The sequence below is a fragment of the Rhinolophus sinicus genome, chromosome 3 (assembly GCF_057876585.1).
Source record: "Rhinolophus sinicus isolate RSI-liver-muscle chromosome 3, RSI-T2T, whole genome shotgun sequence".
Classification (NCBI taxonomy): Eukaryota; Metazoa; Chordata; class Mammalia; order Chiroptera; family Rhinolophidae; genus Rhinolophus; species Rhinolophus sinicus.
Window position 1 is genome coordinate 119,776,537 of NC_142503.1, and position 21,864 is coordinate 119,798,400.

General features: G+C 37.0%; 1 protein-coding gene across 16 annotated transcripts in view; it reads right to left on the bottom strand.

Moving 5' to 3' along the window:
• NPAS3 (neuronal PAS domain protein 3) overlaps positions 1–21,864 on the bottom strand; it is an 850,141-nt gene that overhangs the window by 422,531 nt on the left and 405,746 nt on the right. For 11 of the 16 annotated variants that reach the window (XM_074328134.2, XM_019754550.3, XM_019754555.3 and 8 more), the window contains one exon: positions 17,070–17,152. In XM_074328134.2, the coding sequence (XP_074184235.1) occupies positions 17,070–17,152 (83 nt within the window). The remainder of the gene's footprint in view (positions 1–17,069; positions 17,153–21,864) is intronic. The other 5 variants (XM_019754551.3, XM_088796882.1, XM_019754553.3 and 2 more) reach the window with 1 other exon arrangement.

Sequence of the window (21,864 nt, forward strand, 5' to 3'; positions counted from 1 at the left end):
TGATAGATGTCAGCATGATACAACTGATATTTCTGAGAGGAACATGAAATAGATGTAAAATTTAAATAAACCTTGTAAATGAGATTTTAAAAACAGAAACATTAAAATATTGTGTGCTGGCTTTAAATTAAAATGACTAATCTTAAAAAATTAAAATTTCAAATCTGTCCATTTTACAGAAATTGAATTAAAATACACATTCTCAAGATTTTATTTCTTTTAAATCTTGAGGTTGGTGCCTTCATTTAAAGATGAAACAGAATCACTTTTATCAACTCATACATATTGCCTAAAATGAACCTGATTGCTACCAGGCATTTCAGCAAGAAATAATTTATATTTGGCATTGTAAAATTTTAATTTATCAAACATAAAAAAATATCTCAATCATTGCTATTTCACATACATAACTGGAAAACAACAAAGGCAAACACAGTCATTTACTCCCTCAGTGATAGCATGCAGATCTCAAAGTTTGTTTATTTGTTTGTTTATTTATTTATATATATATTTTAATACTCTAGAGATAGCGGTCATGTATTTTATTTTCAATATTGTTTTCTGGCAGAATGATTCATGTAAATAAGGCAGCAGATTATAACATGTTGGGAAAATAAACAGAGGGTTAAGTTGTTCGACTTCCGAAAAATCCAAGAATAAAAATCACCCCTGGGTTTATAGGAATGTAGAAAGGCTGACAAGCCTTTGGCAAGTTGGAATACCTTTATTCCTTTGTCTAATATTCTTCCTAAGTACAATCATGTAAAGCCTTCAGAAGGAATTGTCCTCTTTCAAAGGGGTTTGACTCGGGCACAGTTAATCATCACTGTGATAAAGCAATTAAAGGTATTCATAATTAGGACCAAATCAAATGTAAGTAATCAGAAAATTAAGGGGGAAATGACATTATGATGGGACTGTGTTTTCTTTAATGACCTCTTGGCTGAGAAGGACATTCTCACATTGTTGCATGGGGACTTGGGTGCATAAATACATTAACCCTCCTAGGAGCCCCGCATGTAAACGTCTTCTTCAAGTGATAAAAACCCACCTTGGGATCATCCAGTACCACAGACTTCTTAATAACATTGCCCAAAACATCTGAGGTCATTAATGATCAATCTACTAGAAGTTGCATGCATTGTTTACATCAGTTCAAGTCAGTCTATAAACAAAGCGAGAACCTGCTAAGTGCACAACATGGTAGAAAACAAAAAGATGAGCCAGGCACGATCCTAGTCTTTAAGTTGCTTACGGTCTAATAGGAGACATAAGGTACATCTGCAATCATTTTGGAAATTGTTTTCCGCAGAACACACACAGGTAAATTCACGTATATCTAAATGGAGGGATTTTTAACTATATGAATGATAGTTGACCCTAAAAATGGTATCCATTTCCTAAATGTTACTCAATTGTAAATGAAATCATTGAGGGTTTAGATTCTGTCACTCGATCTGCACCTGTCATGACAGATTAGGATACAAAAATTTATTATAAATTCTTTGAGAAAAGAAACATCTAATATTCACCAAAGCTTTATTTAGTGTGCCACATATGTATATATAGCAAGCTGTCAATGAATATACTTGTTCAATGTGAACATACAGGGCCTGTATTTTTTCTGCCCCAGATAAATTGGTCTACATTTCAGAGGAGGTGGTTATATATATTTTCTAAAATGAATAACCTCACTAATACCAAAAATAATAGGCGCTGATCTCAGTGGCAAAACTTGCGCCCCCCCACCCCATGTCTCAATTATAATAATCCAGAAGAATTTCCAAGGATAGAGGAAACATAATGTGATAATTTAGATCTTGGTGGAAATAAATAACATAATCTACCTTTGGATTAATGCTGAGTTAAAAATCTCAAGGTTAATGCAGATGTCCATAGGAAAATAAAACCTGATTTTTTTTTTTTAACTAAATAGTTATTTTTAATAGGTGAGACTAAAGGAGAAAATGTAGCATGTAAAAACAAGAAAGAATATCTTCTCCCACCTATATTGTCATGGTAAGCATGGTACTTTGGGGAAAAATTACTTGGTGCTTTTTAAAGCTTCTTAAATTTCTCTGAAAATCAGGCTAAACTCTCCAAACATAGTTGCGTGAGACTGTATTAGACACAGCTTCGTTGATGGGGCCCAAATGACTCCCCCCCTCTTTTAGCCTCTGAAAGCTGCCCTGAGTCTCCATTTCTGTTAATGACCTATTGCTTCTGTCTGATACAATACAGCCCACTGGCTACGGGAATGGCGAGTCTCAGCAGGAGACAACAAAATGGTCAGCACACAGGGTTGAGCCTTGTTATTTCCCTCAAATACTTCCCCAGGAATGAAATGACAAGCTTTAAAATGTTGTCTTCTGCTCAGGGCAAGTATTTCTTTATTAAACAAAAGTGCATGTCCTGTAGTTTCCATTCAAAACGTAGCTTAAAGTATGTGACTTGAAAACTTCAACTGCAAAATAATTTAATACCTAATACTTCCCTTATGATTCCTTTCTCTGTCTCTCCCTTCCCCTTTAGGATTCCAACGCCAGCTGGGCCAGTTACTAACAGCTGTGGGTCCTAAGCAAGTCACTTTGCCACTCTGAATTTGTTTCTTTATCCTTAAAGTAGAAATGATAACAGTACTTAATTCAAAAGCCGGGTGAAGGGACCAGTTGAGATAAGGCATGTAAGCAGCTCACTCAGTGAGTTCCTGACAAAGTCTCGATAAACATGTGCTAAGACATATTATTAGTCCCCAAACTTTTGTATAATTCTGTATTGAAAATCTGCATCCAGGGGACTGGGATCAAATTACTTTCTGCTTGGATCCAATTGTAACCTTTCCATTTTAGAGAATCCAGAACTTGCGTTACTTTCCTATGTTCTTAGCAGAGTGAGTGTTTTTCCATACAAGGTTTCCATTCTTATTTAAACTGATCAGTCAGATACGGTACAGTAAAGACATAATGAGCAGCAGTAAGTGAGGTATCCTGCCAAGTTCAGTACAGGACATGTCTTGAGAAGGGATTGTTTTTCAGCCTGGAATCTGTCCCCACTAAAAATTACTTAACTATACCACCGTCTCTAAGTAAAGCCAGGTTAAATAATTATCAATTAGTGACCATTCTGTCACATAAATTCCCCAAGTTGATTAGTAACCTTCCAGTACTGAGAATGGTTTGATCTACAACAATACAATTCTTGTGAAAACTAATATTCATAGCTTAGCTGTGAATCCAGTGAAACTAATAATTCTGTAGAGATAACTGGTACCAACTGAAAGGACCAGGTCTGGGTACTTTATATTTATAAAGACCCAACAATGTCTTCTGGAAGATTAAATGCTGCCTAAATTTCGGATTGGGCTTTTACATTCAGTCCACCTAAATGTGATCTCAAGAGAGGATACAGTTGATCTTACTATGCATTATTAAATAGTTACTGAGTTTTATCTCCTATGTGACTGCAATTCTAAAAGTATAATTTAAAATGTCATTGAACTATCCTTATGGATTAAAGATACAATTAAAATAGTCATTGATATTATCATTTGCCTTTGTATTTATGTAGAACTCACAGACTTCCCACTTTAAAAAAAAAAAAAAGAATTTTCTGTTCTTTGGGTCAATTCTACCCTTGGTCTAATTTTTACACCAGACTAAATTTACTAAAACATTGCATCACCCTAAAACGCAGTTTGAGAGTGCATTGTTTCAGAGGGCATTTTACTGGTGGCCTGATGGGTTGGTCACCTGCATTTTTTAATATCTTTAGCAATGAGGGAAACAGCTGCTCTGACCTGACAATTTCTGCAGCAGTTATCTGGCCTCATGGGAATTTGACTAGGCTCTTCTGGGTGGGCAATCTAACCATCAGTTACACATTTTATATGTCCAGAATAATAAATATTTATAATACTTTCACTAATTCACCCAAAAGTTTATTATTTATAGAGCTAAAGCCAAATGATGCAACTTTTTCTTTTCTCAGGCAGGGTTCTATCCTTCTGTCACAAAATAACACTGTACCATGGATTCCTTACCTTGCAATCCTAAGTCATCAGATCTCAAATTGGAAAGTGTCTGGGACGTGATATTCCCAAGGCACTAGAAGACTTCACAAAAACAGCTGGAATATTGGTGACCAGGAGCATTGGGTCCAGCTCCTGCATTGACTGGCAGGTGCCTGCCTTCACTCAAGAGAGGGTAGAGTCTGGTAGTAATGCCTGCACCCCCTAGTAGAACCTTCCAGTGCCTTCTGGTTACTATTGCCTGCAAGTCTTGGTCACTGGTCTTTAATGGGTATGGTATTGCCCAGGTCAGGTTCAGAAGAAGAAAACCACTGCAAAGATGTTTCAGCCATGATGTGCTGTACAATTTCTCTCTTGAAAACAGCGATTCCTTCCACAACTGCTTTCAAGAGACAAGGAGCACAATCCCATTTTGGTTGATTTACAGGAAGTCAGATGTAAAAAGGGAAACAGAAACTTTTATGGTGAGAATACTTGACTTTTATTTTCTTCATTTTGCTCGTCTATATTTTTTGCCTTTTCAACAGTTTTTTTTCCTTTTTTCTACTTTGTTCAGTTAAAAAAAGAGGTGACTGACCACCCATGTGTGCACACACACATGCACACATGTACAGGCCAAGAGGGACAACTACTTAAGGAAGATTCTTCAGTAATAATCTTTTGGTCTGTAAAAAGCTAGTGAAGTGGACTACAGATGTGACATCATCATATAATAATTGTTCAATTATGTGTTCAATTTAGTTCTTAGAGATTTTTTGTAATACCTTAAACTAATTTTGATTTGATTCTTCTGAGCCAGACTTTGCCCAAGTGTGTTTTGCACACTAACACTGTTCCACGATGCTCACAGATATCTGCCATCGGCTTAGTTTGGGAACGAAAGCACATTACTCACCCAGTCCCCACCTCCAATCCTTCCTCAAACTCAAATGCCCCCAGAGTGCAAAAAGCTTGCAAAGTTGAGAAAGCAACCCTGCCCATACCGACTGAGTTTGAGGTCCACAATAAATGATAAGCAGCTGGTGCCACTCTATTCTGTATCATTCCTACCTGATGCTGGTAGTAAGAACACAATATTTAGGGCCACCAATGACTATTCTAAAGCCAAAAAGAACACCGCAATGTGACCCAGATTTGCAGATATCTCTATCCATCAGCACACTGTTCATATTCATATGTGACACATACCCTAAGATTTGCTAAGACCTCCGTCCAATTTTAAAATTGAAAGTATAATTATTCTTCTGTTCCACTCTAATCTCCCAATAATTCGGCCAGCCTAGTGCCTAAGGAAGAATGAAAGATCCGTACCTGTACCTTGTAAACAATCTTACTATCACCAGGTCCCAAACAGAAGCTGCCCAAACACCATGATACCGTTGCTCTTTTTCCTCCCTGATCTCTACTATATGCGACCACGCCAAGAGGATGCATGTGTCCCACTTAGTGAGGCCAGGACCCTCAGACACTCCCACAGAGACCCACATGAACACCAGACTTAAAAGTGTGCGTGTGTGGTGGATGAAGGGGCCAACTGTGTAATGTAAGTTTGTAGCCACACGAAGCGCTCGTTGACCAGGTCCCTCTGAGCTGGGTGATCTGATTCCCTGTTGTGGCTTCTGAGAGCAGCCTGTCACAGCCAACTTTTGTTGACCCCTCACTAGGAGCCAGGCACTGTGGGTAGTGTCTCCTCTAATTCTCACAGCATTCAATGGGTAAGAACTGCTACGATCTCCGTGTTGGGTTGAGGAAACTGATGTTTAGAGAGTTGAGATAAATTGCCCAAGGTTACATCACTAAGATCAGGGATTCAAATCCAGGTATAACTGATTCAAAAGCCACTAGTTTGTTACACTGAACTGTGTGGGTCTGTTTTGGTATTGGTTTTCTCCACTCAGACTGGGAATGCCCAGAGGCGAAAACATGACTCATCTTTGTATCTCAGTATTTTCTCCAGTCTCTAACGCAAATTAGGCACTCAGAAAATATTTACTGAAGTTCAGTATTTTTAGATTTATTGTCTCATTTTCCTAGATCCTGGCTACATGAGATCATTAATTTTGTGCCTAGAAAATCCCCACTTACTATTAGCACTGTTTTTAGTCTTGCGGCCAAAACCCATAGCTTTTTTCCACAATAAGTTACCTCAAATGCTTTCCCCTCACACATGCTTCTCACACTACTTCTCTGTGAACAATGACATATATTCACCCTGCCAATCAAAGCTAGTAAGGTATGTGGAAACTCAAAGGGATTTGTATCTCCCACATATAAACACATACCACCACGAAAATCTTACTAGGAAGTTCTCCCTTCTGCTTTTGATGTGGGAAGGGATTCTTTCTGGCATGACAAATGATGGATTTTGAGCAACATGCATGAGGAGAATCATATGTGTACTTCAATGTCTTCTCAACATAACTTATAGTAATGGACGATGACTGCTTCTACCATCCAGCTCTTCTAGACTTTCGGTTGACTGTTTATGCCCATTTTTCTAAGCAAATTGAGAAGACTGTACAGTATAATAAGAAGAATACTGGCATATCACGTTTTGATCTAAAGAAAATGTTGATTATGTTCTTTTCAAATTCTGCTTTTTCTAGTTGCTTCTAGATTGCTAATGGGATTATTCTGACAATGCCTTTTGTTATGAGAAGGATTTTCATTCTCAAGGTAAATATATATTCTTACTACCAAAGTCAACATTTTTACTGTGAACTAGTGTATACTACCAAATATAAATATCATTTACGCAAACAGATAATTTATGTTGTGTTCAATGAAAATTATTTATCTTGCTTTTAACCCGAGAGGATTTTATTGATTATGCTCCTGTATTCCTGTGTTGGTAATAATCTCAATAAGCATTACCATTTTTTTCAAAAACATGGGCATTACTCTGGACTACCCAACATAGAGACAGAAATACCAGCAGACATTTATTAAACCCATTCTATGTGCCAGGTTCTGTACTAAGCACTTTTAACTACACTTTTAACTGAAAGCTCAAGACTCACAACACGCCTGTCAGAAACACTTCTACTACTGTTTTTTCCATTTTAAAGATGACGAAACTGAGGTCAGAGAGAGCAAGAGATCATTCTAGGTCTGTAGAGTTAATAAGTGGCAAATTGGGATGTGAACGCAAGTTAGCCAAAGGTCAAAACACACAACACGGAAAGAATCTGCCATACTCTGTCCCACATCTAGAGGCTGTGAATAAAAAACAGGGCTAGGAACACTAAGGTGAGATGAGGCCCTAGTTAAATGTGACTTTGTCTGGGAAGGATTTATTTGTTCATTCATTTATTCACCAGGCCCTTCTTGAGCACCTATTATATGAAGGACTCAAAGTTTATACTTGGAATATACTACTATGAGTGCTTGTTTCTGGGCCACCTCTGAAAGACACAGGAAACTTATACCGCATTTAATGAGGTTTGAGCTTTTCAGAGAAAAGTTTCATGAATTATTTTTCCAGATTGTGGCAAATAAATAACCCTAATATCGCCTTCTGGTTTTTATATACAATGAGTTAAGGTAGCAATGGTTTTTTTTAAATGACAGGTTTTAGACTTTCACAACCATAAAATATTTTCTGATACTCAATTATGAACATGATTTTATACGACTTAAGTTAATTTCGAATAACAGTACTTTTTCCCTCAAAGTAAAATTCTAAGGCAATACAGTATCATGAAATAACGGTTTAGCCATCAACCTCTGTGTGCTTCAGTTTTTGTTTTTTGTGTTTTTGTTTTAAATTTGGGAATGGAGATTTTGATAAAATATACATTCTTGAATTAATGTGAAGACCAGTGATATAATTCTTGGCAAACTACACTGAGATTCTCCAATGAAACCAGTTGCATAAATGTGAAACATTCATCTAGATATAAAATACAAGCTAGGGTCAGAGTGATACCCGCTTTATCAAAGGCCAGCAACTTCGGTGACATGAACATTGCAGATGGGTGATTCAATGGACTCCCTAATATTACTTTGCCAGATCAGATAAGGGACACATCACATCTCTTTTATAAACCCCATTTCAAAAGTTATGATTCATTCATACACATATTTCAATTTATACTTAGGTCAGTTACTAATAGAAGTTGTGCATTAACTTTCAACATTAAAAATATTTTCTTAAATGTCAATGCTGATATCCTATTTGAGGTAAGAATGTGAGAGAGGAGAACAGCCTCACGAAATTTCTGTTTTTTCTTTCCTCTCTTTTTAAATAAAAATACTGGAAAACTTATTTCCGATTGTCTTACAGCTCAATTGATAAGGTGTGTTCCTTTTTTTTTTTGTTCAAGAAAATTTTAAAGCAACTAATTTAAATATGCAAAATTATCTTGAGTTGTTCATACGTGAACTTAAAAGCCGTGCAACACAGGAAAATTAAGTAATTATGCCTCCAAGTTATTTACTGCAATTAAGCTCATTTATCATATGCAAATTAGTGCAAACTGGTCTCATTAGTTACTAAATTACTCAATATGAGCTGAACAATGTAACACTCCAGTTTGTAATGAAAAATCCCTGTAGAGGCAAGCAGTATCAATTAAGCTAATTTGCATATGCAAATATATTCACTAACTTTCTCTTTTTCTATACTTAGTTTTACATTTTCTTACCATTCTGGATCATAGGTAGACTATAGGGTCACTCACCTTTCACTCACTTTTTACTCACCTTTTTCTCTATCACAGCTAAAAATGCCTCTATTGCACGAAGTTATTTTATTTTAGCACTAATGTCCAGCAGGATCCCACTTTGCCAGCAAAGGTCATCAGGAGTAAGACCATGCAACTTCCCCAAAGATGATAGTTTCTTTTATAAGTTCCAATAAAACAATAAATAAAGGCAAAATTCCAGCTTATCAGTAAAATAGAAAATAGGCTTGAATGTATCATTATCATTCACAGAAGTCTTTTGGTAACAATACCATCAAATGTAGAATGAATGCTGACTTGGTTAGGCAGCATCTTTAAATAATAATTTGTATCTTTATATTAGTCAGCTTTTGAGCTCTTTTAGGGATTATTCAGTTTTCTTCATTCAAATGTTTAAATTGTACTAGTCAACCTTTTATTTTCTCTTGTTAAATGAGATTAAAGGAGATGCTGGTGACAGATATGACATTCTCTATCCCCCACCCCAAAACTCTTAAAAGTAGCTACTTTGGCCTTTATATCCAATCTATGTCTTTCTCTTTCTCCAATCCAATCATTCTCTAAAGAATTTTCTAGTCTTCTACAACTGAACGGGTCTCAGAGCCTGGAGAAGGCTATGGCTAGAAATACTTGAACACTAACAAAGATATAAAATGTGACAACATACTTTTTACTATTTTGTTTTCCTTCATCAACCCCCAATTTTTAAACATTTCTGATAGAGAATCTTCATGTCTCATTTATATAACAATAATTCTGCAGGACCAAAATAGTACGTAGACAAACTTGTCATGATTCCAGGGCATGCACTTAACCAATCTTCAAAATGTGATTAAAAATGGAAACATAGAAATTTCAATGTAAATCCTGATCTGATTTTTTTCCTAAATCTGATCCATAACATCCTCTTTTAAACCTAAGCTCTTCTTTTATTTGAGATATGATTCTACACTCCATTCCATGGTTGAAGGTTTTAAGGGCAATAAATAACACATGATTGAAATCTGACATTTCATTGAGATCTATGTTGTTTTTCAGTTCATCCACACAAATCTCTGACTACTTTGTCTATCAAGTAGAAAAACAACTACATTTGAGTTCCTTTCCTTCCACCATCACAAAAAAATCATACATTAGTTAAATGGTTCTGCTAAGGTGATGGCCATATCTATGAGTGGTATTCTACCAGAAAATGATCCTTGTAAAACAATTAGTTCCCTAGTTATGCTGGGGAAGACAGACAGTCATGCAACCAATCTTCCCAATCTTTCCTGATACATTCCCAGCCAGAGTACCACAGTGTTATAATACTGGAATGTTCTTGGCAGTTCACTCTTGGTCTTCTTCAAAGAGTCTGCCCATGAGATTCTCTGTTTGGAGTTTGAATGTTCTAAGAGCCATGCAAAAAATTCTTTTACACCCAGAAATACTGCAGGCTCCATTACACAGATACAGGAGGGTTCATGCAATATAGCCAACCTTAAAACTGATACACGGATATCATACTTCTGCATTATCTCCTTTTACGGCATTTCATATAGAATATTATTATTCTCCCAAGACTTAGATAAAATAACGATTATGTTCCTATATCATTTATTTTTTTTAAAAAAGTGGGTACTGGTTATGACTGCATTATCCAACTCACAAAATCTCATTTATTTTATATCCAAAACTGGTTATGATAAAAATCATCTCAGTCATTTTATAACTATTAATAGCCATTATTAATGATACGTATTACACAATATCAGTAGTATAACATATATAATATCTATCTGTAGTTCACCACAATGTACTCACAAGAATACAAACATTAATGTTAAAAATCTTCCACATACAAGGTTTGATTTGATTGCTGTTTTAATGCTTGTGACATGAGTAAAGCAGCATTACTATGGAGTATGCAAAAACAAGATTGCAATTTTATATCACAATTATATAAACATTATTTACAGAATGACAAAAAAAATTTAAACCCCACTGCTAAGGGCACGCAAATAATTAAAACACTCCATTCATAAATATACACCTAAGGGAAAGTCATTCCACTGGTTAATTCTATGAGTTGCAAAGATATTTGTTATCATTTTGTGTTTCATTAACTTTGAGAAAGTAAAATATGAATATTCTATCTGGTCTCCAAATTGGGAAAGTCAAAATAAATACTCATCTGTTTTCATATGAAGGATATGAATCGAAAACAGTAATGCCTACAGAGAGCTTTTAAAGCAAGAGCCAGATTAGTGCTTAGTCTACTATATTCAGGAAAAATCCCACATAATGGCCTAAAGTTCTTGGATGCTTATTTAGCTTGTCACAAAAAGCACAATTCTCCAAATTGACCCCTTGCCCGCCTCCTCCTCATCTGATTAATAAAAGTCAAAGAATAAAGTGAACTAAAATGCCTTGACTCAGGCTCAATGCAAACACTGAAAATCCTGCAGTTGCAAGGCTGACATCAGTTGAGCCCTTAAACTCTCCTGAAGATGCCTCTGTTGTGAAATTCATGTCTGAAACAGCTACAGGTTCACCGAGGCTACAATACGGGTCACAGTAAGTAGGAAAGTTTCCACGTAAGTGATGTGAATGGTGGTCCTAGCATTGCATGGTGCATGACCTGAGTGACGGTCATGCCGACATACACTGGTATTGGATCATTAAATTGGAAAATACTTTGCAACAGCTGATTTTATGAGGTCGGACAATTAAGTCCGCGAACTCATCCTAGAAAAAGTACTACCTATCTCATTGCTCAATATCACTACAGTTACCTTTCAAGTACTCCCCCCTTGGGAAGCTATGCACTGATGCCAGCACCTAGTCCACCCCTCAAAGCAATGTTGGAACTCTTTTTCTGGAATGGCCATCAGAGCTGTCATAGTATTACCCTTGATATCGTGAGTGTTATCCAAATGTCTTCCTTTCAATATTTCCTTTATCTTTGGGTAAAGAAAGAAGTCATTGGGGGCCAGATCAGCTGAGTAGGGGAGGGTGTTCCAATACAGTGATTTGTTTACTGGCTAAAAACTGCCTTACAGACAGTGCTGTGTTAGCTGGTGCATTGTCATGATGCAAGAGCCATGAATTGCTGGCGAAAAGTTCAGGTCATTTTCGTCTAACTTTTTCATGCAGTCTTTTCAGCACTTCCAAATAGTAAACTTAGTTAACTGTTTGTCCAGTTGGTACAAATTCATAATGAATAATCTCTCTGATAGCAAAAAAAGTTAGCAACATTGTTGCAACAAGTTTGCGAACTTAATTGTCAGACCTCGTACACTGCTATTGGATCATTAAATTGGAAAATAACTTTGCAACTGTTGATTTTATACTGATAGAATCACCAGTAATTTTTTTTCCCCTCTCAGCAGGAAATAAGTCAAATTTTAAATCCAGCAAATTTTCTAAATTTGAGTAAGCGAATATATAGTTAATAAGATATACACTGCAAAAACACGTACTGCCACAGAAGGGTGGACCAAAAATTAAGGAGTCCACCTTCACCCCACCCCCAACTCTCTACATCAAGGGGTCCTTAGCACGCTCTTCTATGAAACATCACTGGGGTAGCAGGAAAACTTGGCACCTGGTACAGAGAAGTCACAAGCATTTCCTGAGCCCCACCCTGCTATTCGGAACTGACCTCTACTTCCAAATTCCATGAATTCCCTGATCCTGTTCACTCAAAATATAAATTATTTCCTTTTATTTCCATTTTCTTTAAAATTTTCCCCGTCATTCTTGGGAAGTATTATAATCTAATGTTAATATGCTGGGTTCACTTTGAACTCTCACATAACTAGCCCTGTGTGCTTGAGTCAGTTATTTAAATTTTCTAGGTCTTAGTTTTCTCAATTTTAAGATGTCCGCAATCATAGCACCTATCTCATAGGGACATACTGTGAGTATTTAATGATGATATAAGAAGAGAATCTAGCACAATACATGGAACATCATACATACAAAAATTCAATAAAGTTAAGCTCAAATCAATCTGGATTAGGCTCTTTCTAATTGAAACACAGCCACCCACAAACACATCACTCACTCACACACACACATACACACCCCTCATTTGGCATTTGCATTAGAAATGCAAATTTACACATATAATTGAAATATTCAATGGCAGGAAAATGGTTAAAGAAATTATGATACATCTATAGTATGGAATGGCATATAACCATTAATAATAATGAAAGCCTATCCTTTTTAATATAGACATGACCACAAAATATTGATTTTTAAAAAGCCGATTGCTAAACAGCATATAATTGGCCAATACTTGATCCCATGAATCTCAGACATATAAACATACTCTAACAACATTAAAAACAAAATTTTCCCGTCACACTACCTTCTTATCTCCTCCCGCCCTTCCTTTATCACCAACATCCAGACACCTGTACCTTGTAGCACTCTTTAAGGCTGTCTGCTGCACCTAAAACTTCACTGCAACTGTTTCAACACATGAAACCTATGACATGTCCAGCATTTATCCTACTACAGGATTTATCCTTAGCCATCTTGATATTGATGCTCCTTCCTTAAGCAAAGTCAAATCCTGTGGTTTCCTCTTAGCTTTCTGTCTACTCCTTCCTCATCTTCCACTTGCATCTTAATGGACACACAATGGGGATGCCGCCCCTCAACCTTCTTCTGTCATTTCCATGGGGCTGCAACTCACTGCTTAATTTAAACTATCATTCATACATATGCGAGTGATTAGTAATTCCCAGCCCGATTTTCAGCCCTAGGCTTGACCGTGTTCTGGAGAATCAGACTCAGGTTTCCAACTGCTTATCTCTTATTAACTTGGCTATTTAAGAGAATATCCCATTTAACATCTCTCAGGTAAGGGATCATTGAACATCTAGTTATCAAATCTAGAAAACCTGTAATCGCTATTCCTGTCATCCTCTAGCCTTTCACATCTAATGATTTCATTTTAATTCCATACTTGCTTTTCCATTGTAGAGTCTCTATCTTGGAGAATATCTTCCTTTGGACTCTTGGACTATTGCAATAATTTCCTAAATGACCTCCATAGCAATCTCTCACAATTCAAAGACTTTCTAGACACTGTATTTTGATAATAACTCTAAGAAGAAACCAAATCCTGATCTGGTCAGTCTCTTGCACAAAAGCCTTCTCCATGGGCTCATTACTGGTTACAGCATCCTGGCTTGGTTCACTGGGCCCAATATGCTTCATACAATGTCTCCATCTTTATCTCTTATGTGCTCAAAGCCTCATGTGCAAGTGAAGCAGCCATCAAACTGAACATATGAACAGCTCCCAAACAAGATCTATTATTGTATTACTTGCCCCCATGACTTTGTGTTTGACGTTGCCTTTGATTAGCATATTCTTCAATTTTCTTAGGAATAAACTTCTCCATTCATCCATCAGCAGCTTAGAGAAGTCTTATTTGATGCTTTGTGGCAAACTCAGAGCCTGACTCTTTTGTAGCCCTATAGTACTTGACCAGTGTGATGCTTCTCACTTTCTGAGGCTCCTGGTTCTTCTTTCCACAAACGATTGCGAGTTGGTTAAGGACCAGCCACGTGCCTACCAGAGTGCATTCTGTGTTCTTATGAGGCATTTTTTGGGGGGTGGGTAATGATGATAAACTGTGAGGTTAGAAACCATGCCTACCTTGTTGACCAGATAAATTTTTATCAGATATTTGAAAGTGAAGGAAGGACAGCACAGAAGAAAGAAATAATTCATCCCATTCCCCTTGATTCAACCACATTCCACCATGCATGGACCCTCGTGAAGGAAAATATGGAAACCATATCATCCTTGCAGACCATTGAGGTATTGTTGAACATGGCACAGACATGGGTCTATGGTCTCAAAGGGTCCCATGTTAGGAGGAAAGATAACTAATTAGATAGCATAGAGAAGGCCCTTCTTATTACTGCTACTACTTCACAACTCTTTCCTGCCCACAACTCCTGTGTTTCATTTAGAGGAGTAGTTACAGCTCTTCCACTCCATAACCACTGGCGTTAGAATCAAATGATAAGAAGTTTTAGTTTCTATGACAATTTCAAGAGTATCCGCTGCAACCACTCTTGGATGCCTCACTTTTGTGAAAGCATCCCTATCAAGCCACCTATACTTCTCCTTAAAGCCAAAGGCTTTGAACATATCCCATTCCTAATGTGGACAAACCTATTTGGAAGGGTTTTTTTTTAATGAAGGTGATTTTTTTTTTCTTTAATTTTGACCCCTTTCTCTTTTCCACACTCAGAATCCACACAGAGTATATCTGATTCTCTTTTCACATGAGGCCTTCAAATATATAGAGAGAATATTAATGCTCCTTTCAAGTATTGTCTTCTCCAAACTAAACGTCACCAAGCCCTGTGCCACTCATCATGCAACGTGATTTCTAGTTCACACACCCTCTGGTTACTCCACTCCAAATAACATCCTGCTGTCTATGTGCCTGTTAAAGCAGGTTGTCTAAGTCAGGTATGTCCAACCTAAAGAACAGAAGTGTTCAGCAGCCTCATTATAGATCCTCTACTTTTTCACTGAAGTCTCATGTTGAATTGGCATGTGGGACAGCCGTTCTATGTTTATCTTAAGTTTATGTTCAATTCAACTTGTAAGCTTTGTGTTTTAAATTTTTTAAATTCTTGCACCTCCTGAATCACCCTCCCCTGAGAGCTTTCTAAAAAGAAGTCAGAGGATAATAATCTGGGGCTACTCTCTGAACCATTTCTTTCATTAAGTCTTATGCACTGATTGCTTCAGAATATAAACAGGAGTCATCCTAAATGCCATCAGCATCTAACGGTACACCAATGGCATGGCTCATACAAAACTTATAAAAGAGATTCTGGAAAAAGTGTGTAAAGGAGAGAGAGAAATAAAAATTTGAAGACCTAGAAAGAAATATCCTTTATGTACCCCTGAAACTAATCTACTACAAAGGTAATTCAAAATTTTATGTGCACGACAGAACAGTATCTCCCAAGGTGTATTTTAAGAAACATCAGTTAATGGAATCTTAACAGGTATTAGTGGAGAAATGAGAAACATCAGAATAAACAAAAATAAACAAAGTAAGTTGCTTCAAAGTAAGCTCCTTAAATTTGCAAATGTGAATTGTGACAGCTCAGATCTAATGAAATACCAAATTTTCTCAAAAGGTTGTGAAAAAATCACAAATTCCAGGATGGCACCCTGGAGATTCTCATTTAGTAGGTTTGGTGAGAGGCCAAGGAACGTGTCCTCTGAATAAGCATCTCAGGGGATACTGAAGGCACTAGCCAAGGAACCGCTTTGGAGAACCACTGGGATTTGACTGTGAAGAATCTGATGAGAGTTTTCTAGAATATATACTTTCAGGAATAATAGGCTAGATTCGATACTACTTGTGGCTATCTAGAAAATAAAAGCATCGTAGAAGTCTTTTTTTTTTTAACTCTGAATAAACAGGAATCTAGAGTTTTCTTTCATTTATCAAAAAATAAATAAATAAATAAATAAATAAATAAATAACCATCTTTTCCAAATAATCTGCCTAAATATCCCAAACACGTTTGCTTCTCTAATTCTGTGTTAAAAATGTATCTTGCATAGTTAAAGAAAGCTTTCGCTCTGGCAATATCTACCCTGGAAGCAGAAATGATGTAGAACCATTATTCATGGATGTGTAGAATTGATGGCAAAGTGTTAAGAAAACAGGTTTTGAGGAAGTGAGATGCTGAGTTTGGGATGAATCTTCTCTGGGACAAGTAACTGCAGGACCTTGTAGTCACTCTCACATTTATCGGGCATGACCTTCATTGGTGAAATTAAATTAGTATTATGTGTCTCTTTCACTTAAAAATTGACTTTCAAAATTCATCCTGAGCAAGTATGCAAGTTTGGGGGAGGAGCAACATTAAGGTTGGAAGCACTTATGAATGCAAACTCAAGCAAAGAACTGACATTTGGCAACACAGGAAAACGTCACATTACTTTCACAACATTTTGCTCTTCCAAAAACAATATAGAGCTCCAAAGACACACACATATATCTACTTACAAATGCGGCACACACACAGTCATTCTGGGAACAGCCAGCTACTATACATTGAGCATGAACTGAATAGTGCAATTCATCTCAATTATTACAAATAATACTTGCCCTCCCTTTCTCATTAATATTCTCTCAAGGGATGGCTTTCTAAAAAGAAAAAATGAGTTCATAAGAATTTCAGAATTCCGAGATAAAATAACAACAGTCATATACATAGCTGAAATTTAAAAAAAAAATTAATACAAAGATGAAACAGTTTTTTTTTAGTTTTTTTTTTTTTAGTAAAAGATAAGCAAGCTTCTTTTAAACGTACCTGCAAAATGTGACTTCCCAAATGTGTTTCAAATACTTCAATGGCCAGTGCACTGGGGCTTCTCCTTCGTTGTGTACCTATAACTTAAAAAAAAAAAAAAAGAAGAAAGAAAGAAAAAAAGAAAGGAAGAAAGAAAAAGGAAAAAAAGAAGAAAAAATTAAGTTAGAGCTCTGATTCACATCTCCAGCCTAATTTCTCTTTAATTGCATCACTAGCTAGTTACTAAATCAGACATCTCAAAGACATACAACCTGGTGTTAATTCGGTTCTGAGTTGCCTGAGCATAAGTGGAACCCAGGTTGAATGTTCAATTCAGATAACAACTTCTACAAACATCAACGACCACATCCAGACTTTTTTTCCCAGCTATTTTTCCTGTACTGCAGTAAAAACATGAATGTTCACATCCCTTTAAAATAAACTGGTAAACTGTTTTTCCTAAAATTTAGGTGTCTTTACAGCACAATGTACAACATACTGCCTTTCCCGCCTCCTCCCCCCCCCAGATAAAACCTAAACTTTTCATATACTCTAAGGAAAATGTTTAAATGTTCTAATGCAACAACTTTATCATAATTTAATAAGCACAACATGTTGGATAGAGATTCTCATTAATGACTGTTTGCACTGGTGTTAAGTGTCTCAGGATGGCTGGATTTTGTATTTACTGAATAGTCATTCATGTGTAACTGTTCCTACGGGACCACCGAGAAGCCCAGGGGGATTGTTGCCCAGCACGCGCCTCACCAGGTCAGGGAGCGTTTTCTTCTCTGGATACTCCTGTTTCTGTACCCACCTATGCAGTCAGTCCTGCTCTTTCTGGCATATTACACGTGTTGTCTGCAAGCACCTAACTCAAGGAGCCCCCACAAACCTTAACAAAAGTGAGCTTCATGTATTGTATTTGTGGGATCCAGAATTGAGGGTTGGTCTTCTCTATACACATTTTTTTTTGCATGGAGTCACAATGTGCTTTGAAATCTGTTCTGGGTATTCTCCTCCCGCCTTGTAACCGCTCCAAAAAAATTCTATTTGATTTATAGTAATTTATGAAAGCAAATATTAAGATCTTTTCCATCTCTTCAACACGTAAATTCCCGATGTCTTCTTGCTTTCTTTGGAAATTTTATTACTAGCCTCTGCTCCCTCATACCTAGACATCACGGATTTGAAATAAAATAAAAATCCCCTGCTTTCTTACTTCTAAAACCACTTTCAACTAGTTGACAAGAAAATTCAAACAAAATGCTGCTGAGATAATTCTGCTTTGTTTCAGTTAGTCGGTCAGTCAGTTGGATCCATAGCTTAGTAGGGATGATAATATAAATGTAGTTGTGATTATTGTGTTGTGCAAAAGTAGGCAGTTTACCCTGCAATTGTGAGTTAGTGTCTGCAATGTCTGAAAGGCACTTTGAAAACACATGAATGTTAAGCATCATTATTACTGGCAAGAAGAAATAAAAGGGGCATTTTGTTTCAATGGCAAAATTTATAAAATATAATTGAAGAGTGATTATTATCAAAAAATATTCCAGCTGGAAGGGATCTTAGAGACCTCCAACTTCCTCATTTGCTTCAGAAGCAAAACACACAAAAAAAATCTTAACACAGAAAAATCAGTTTTTTATCCAGAATAATAAAGATTAATCTTTATTATCAGTATAGACATAATATTTTTAATATTCAGATATACTTAAGACAGTACTAGTCTGTGTGTGCGTGCGTGCGTGTGTGTGTGTGTGTGTGTGTGTGTGTTTCTGATTAATTTCCTATTCTAACATGCACATTACTCCCTTCAAAACTCCTTTGGCATTTTTGATAATGCAGCTGTCTTGCTGAATACTGTTTTCAGTTTCTAGAGTGTTAATTGCACATTATGGTAGCTTGGTGTGAATGATCCCACATGAATAAAATCTGCAGTCCTTTTTTTTTTTTTTTTTAAGATTGCTGAGGGAGGGTTGATAGGGAGAGGGGGAGTTGAAAAACTTCAAAAGTGTCCACTCGGTTTTTGAGGCAGTAATTGGGATCCAGAAAGCTCCTTTTTAATAGTTCATAATATGGGTGCACTTCAGGACTTCCAATTACAAAGTTCAAAATAAATCGTTGCGCCTCACAAAAGAAAATAGGATGATTTTCGACAACATAGACTTTTCTACAAAGAATTGGATTGGAGTGGGGGGTAGGAAAGCAAGAATCACCAACCTAGAGGAGATCCTAAAACATCACAGGCAATATAAGGAGTGTGTTTATTTACTAGAATGCCCAATACTCCAGTAAGGACAGGTGGCAACTCTGACTTCTAGAAGAACAGGTGAGTTCAGGGGGTGCTGCAGGAGTTATCCAAGTTTTACTCTTAGTGGCCTTCCTTTTCCTTCCTTTGTCCCACTTAGGACTCAGGCTGTCTTCTAAGTATATGTTGCAAATGTGTACATAGTTAGGAATTTTATTTAGGAAAACTAATTAGTCAGCCTGGGGATCCCAAATGTCTTTATCGCCCCACATCCTCGAGTCTTCCCTGCACAGGTATTCCCCTTTGTTCTTCAAATCCTCTAGAAATGTGAGTGAGCACCCCAGTACATGCTAGCACAACACGCAGGTATCTCCTAAGTGCTTTCATGCTATTCTATTCAATGGCACTTTTATGGCACTGGAGTTCCTCTTGATTTATATATTTTGCATTTATGTAGGTGATGTGGGGCTATAATGACAGTTCCTAATTTTATAACCAACATAAATATGTTAAACAGGAGCCCATTATGTCCCTGGTAGAAGACCAGCTCTCTGACTCCAGCATTATTGGTAACTGAATAGATGCTTAAAATGTACTTCTTATTTTGTACTTTTTATCCTATCGCATTTGGCATTTGGAGATTAAGACAATAATCTGATAACTCAGGAACAGTGCAAATGTAGTTATTCTTGTTTCACCACGTTATTGTGTTTATAGAGTATCATTAATAAATAAACAAAAACAAAAGGGGCGTTTCCTCAATAGGTCCATCATCCTCAGAGAAGTAACAATCAATGCTTATGAAGCTCTCTCAGATCTCTGGATTTTGGAAGTTGACAGTTTCTAAAACCAGTTGGTAGACCAGACAAAATGCATATCTACTGCTGAATAGGTCACTGTTTTATTTGATTTAACATGTTTCACTTATTTGTTTGTCCAATTCAAATGTAAACTAAAAAATTTGAAATGTAAAGAACACTAACTAAATTAAACAAACCCCCCACCCCCCAAAAAACATACAGAAAATGCTAAATAAATGGAACACATAATCACTAATCTGTTAAGAGTATGTCCATAACTCATTGGCAGTGAAATATAAGTTTTCTAGTTGAACAGCTTATACAAACTGTTAAAAGAAAAAAAAAAATCAAACCACAGTAACATATGTAGTAATTCAACTTCAAGCTCAATTCAGAATCCACTGAATATCTATTTGATGTTTAAAATTGCTAGTGACTATAAGATAACTAGTGCTATAAAACCCAATAAACAGCCCTAAAGAAAATGTTAAGCAATTTACAACAAACCAAGGCCCAGCATATAATTATCAGCAAATACCTCACCACTATTATCTCCTGTTTTGCAAGGGTTAAAAATAAAACACCAGGAGTTTTAAGAGATTTTAAATAGAAGAGATATATAGTGTGATACACATAGGGAGAAGGATTTTTTTAAATCAACTAAAAAAACTGACTCTCAAAAATCTAAAATATGATGAATCATTAGGACTATACATTTGGCCTTTCATTAAAAAAGTGGAAACCACTATATGGAAACCACAATCAGAAACATGTATCTGAAAAATTAGTTTTGTCTCTCAACAATTTTGGCAAAAATGACTGCAGGTTCTCTTCTGTATAGTGAAGAAGGTATCTAGACTCTTCTGCATAACCTTGTGAGGCAGTCTTTGAGAAGTAATTCAGTGCAGTAAAAGGCAGTTCCTCTTTGGAGAAATATATCCCACAACCCCAGTCATATTCTGAACCAGTGCTCGTCACCTTCAGGGAGGTACAAACACCAGGAAGGCTGAGGATTAGCGCTCAGTGAGAGTCTGACCTATTCAGCCAAAAGGTCAGCTTGCCACAGAAGAACCCATTACAAAATAGAAACAGGACAGCTCAGTGGACACATAATGAAAGGGGAAAAGTCAGGAGCCCTAGTTGCCTTGGGTCCTGCATTGCCCTTTACCTCCGCAACCCTCCCCACCCCCATTTCCAGAAAAGGTGGAGCTGCCCCAGCTTCTCCCCAGCACAGTTCACAATGGGAAGACAGGCAGGGAGAGAGAAAGGGGCTCATTTAAGGGATCACTTGAAAAAGATATTTACAAGTGTACATGAGTATGACATTGTGAGGGAGAGTTTCCAATGGATAGTTTTATTGGGAAAAAGTAGTCATTGGCAGATAGGGAAGACCACTGTAGAGGTATTTTTTCATCCAGCCCCACTCCTTGGGGAGCAAGATGGCCGCATAGGTAAAGGTAGTCTGAAAGTTCTGCAGGTATTAAGAAGGCAAGCCTCGTGCCAAGATGGCTACCCTCAGAATCCATCATCCAGGGGTCAAGTCTCTGTTCTCACACGGAGCTCAGGGGGAAGGGAGAACTAAGGGGCCTGCTTAGTGCACTCCCTGGGCTTCTGCACGGGCTAAGCAAAGTCAGGGGATGGGAAAGAACGGCGTATAGAATGCTTAATGAGTCTCCATGGCTATCGAAGAAAAGAAAGGGATTTCCCTTGAAGAATCTCAATTAGCCTCCCTCATTGTAGGGCAAAGGAAGCCAGAGAGGGTTTT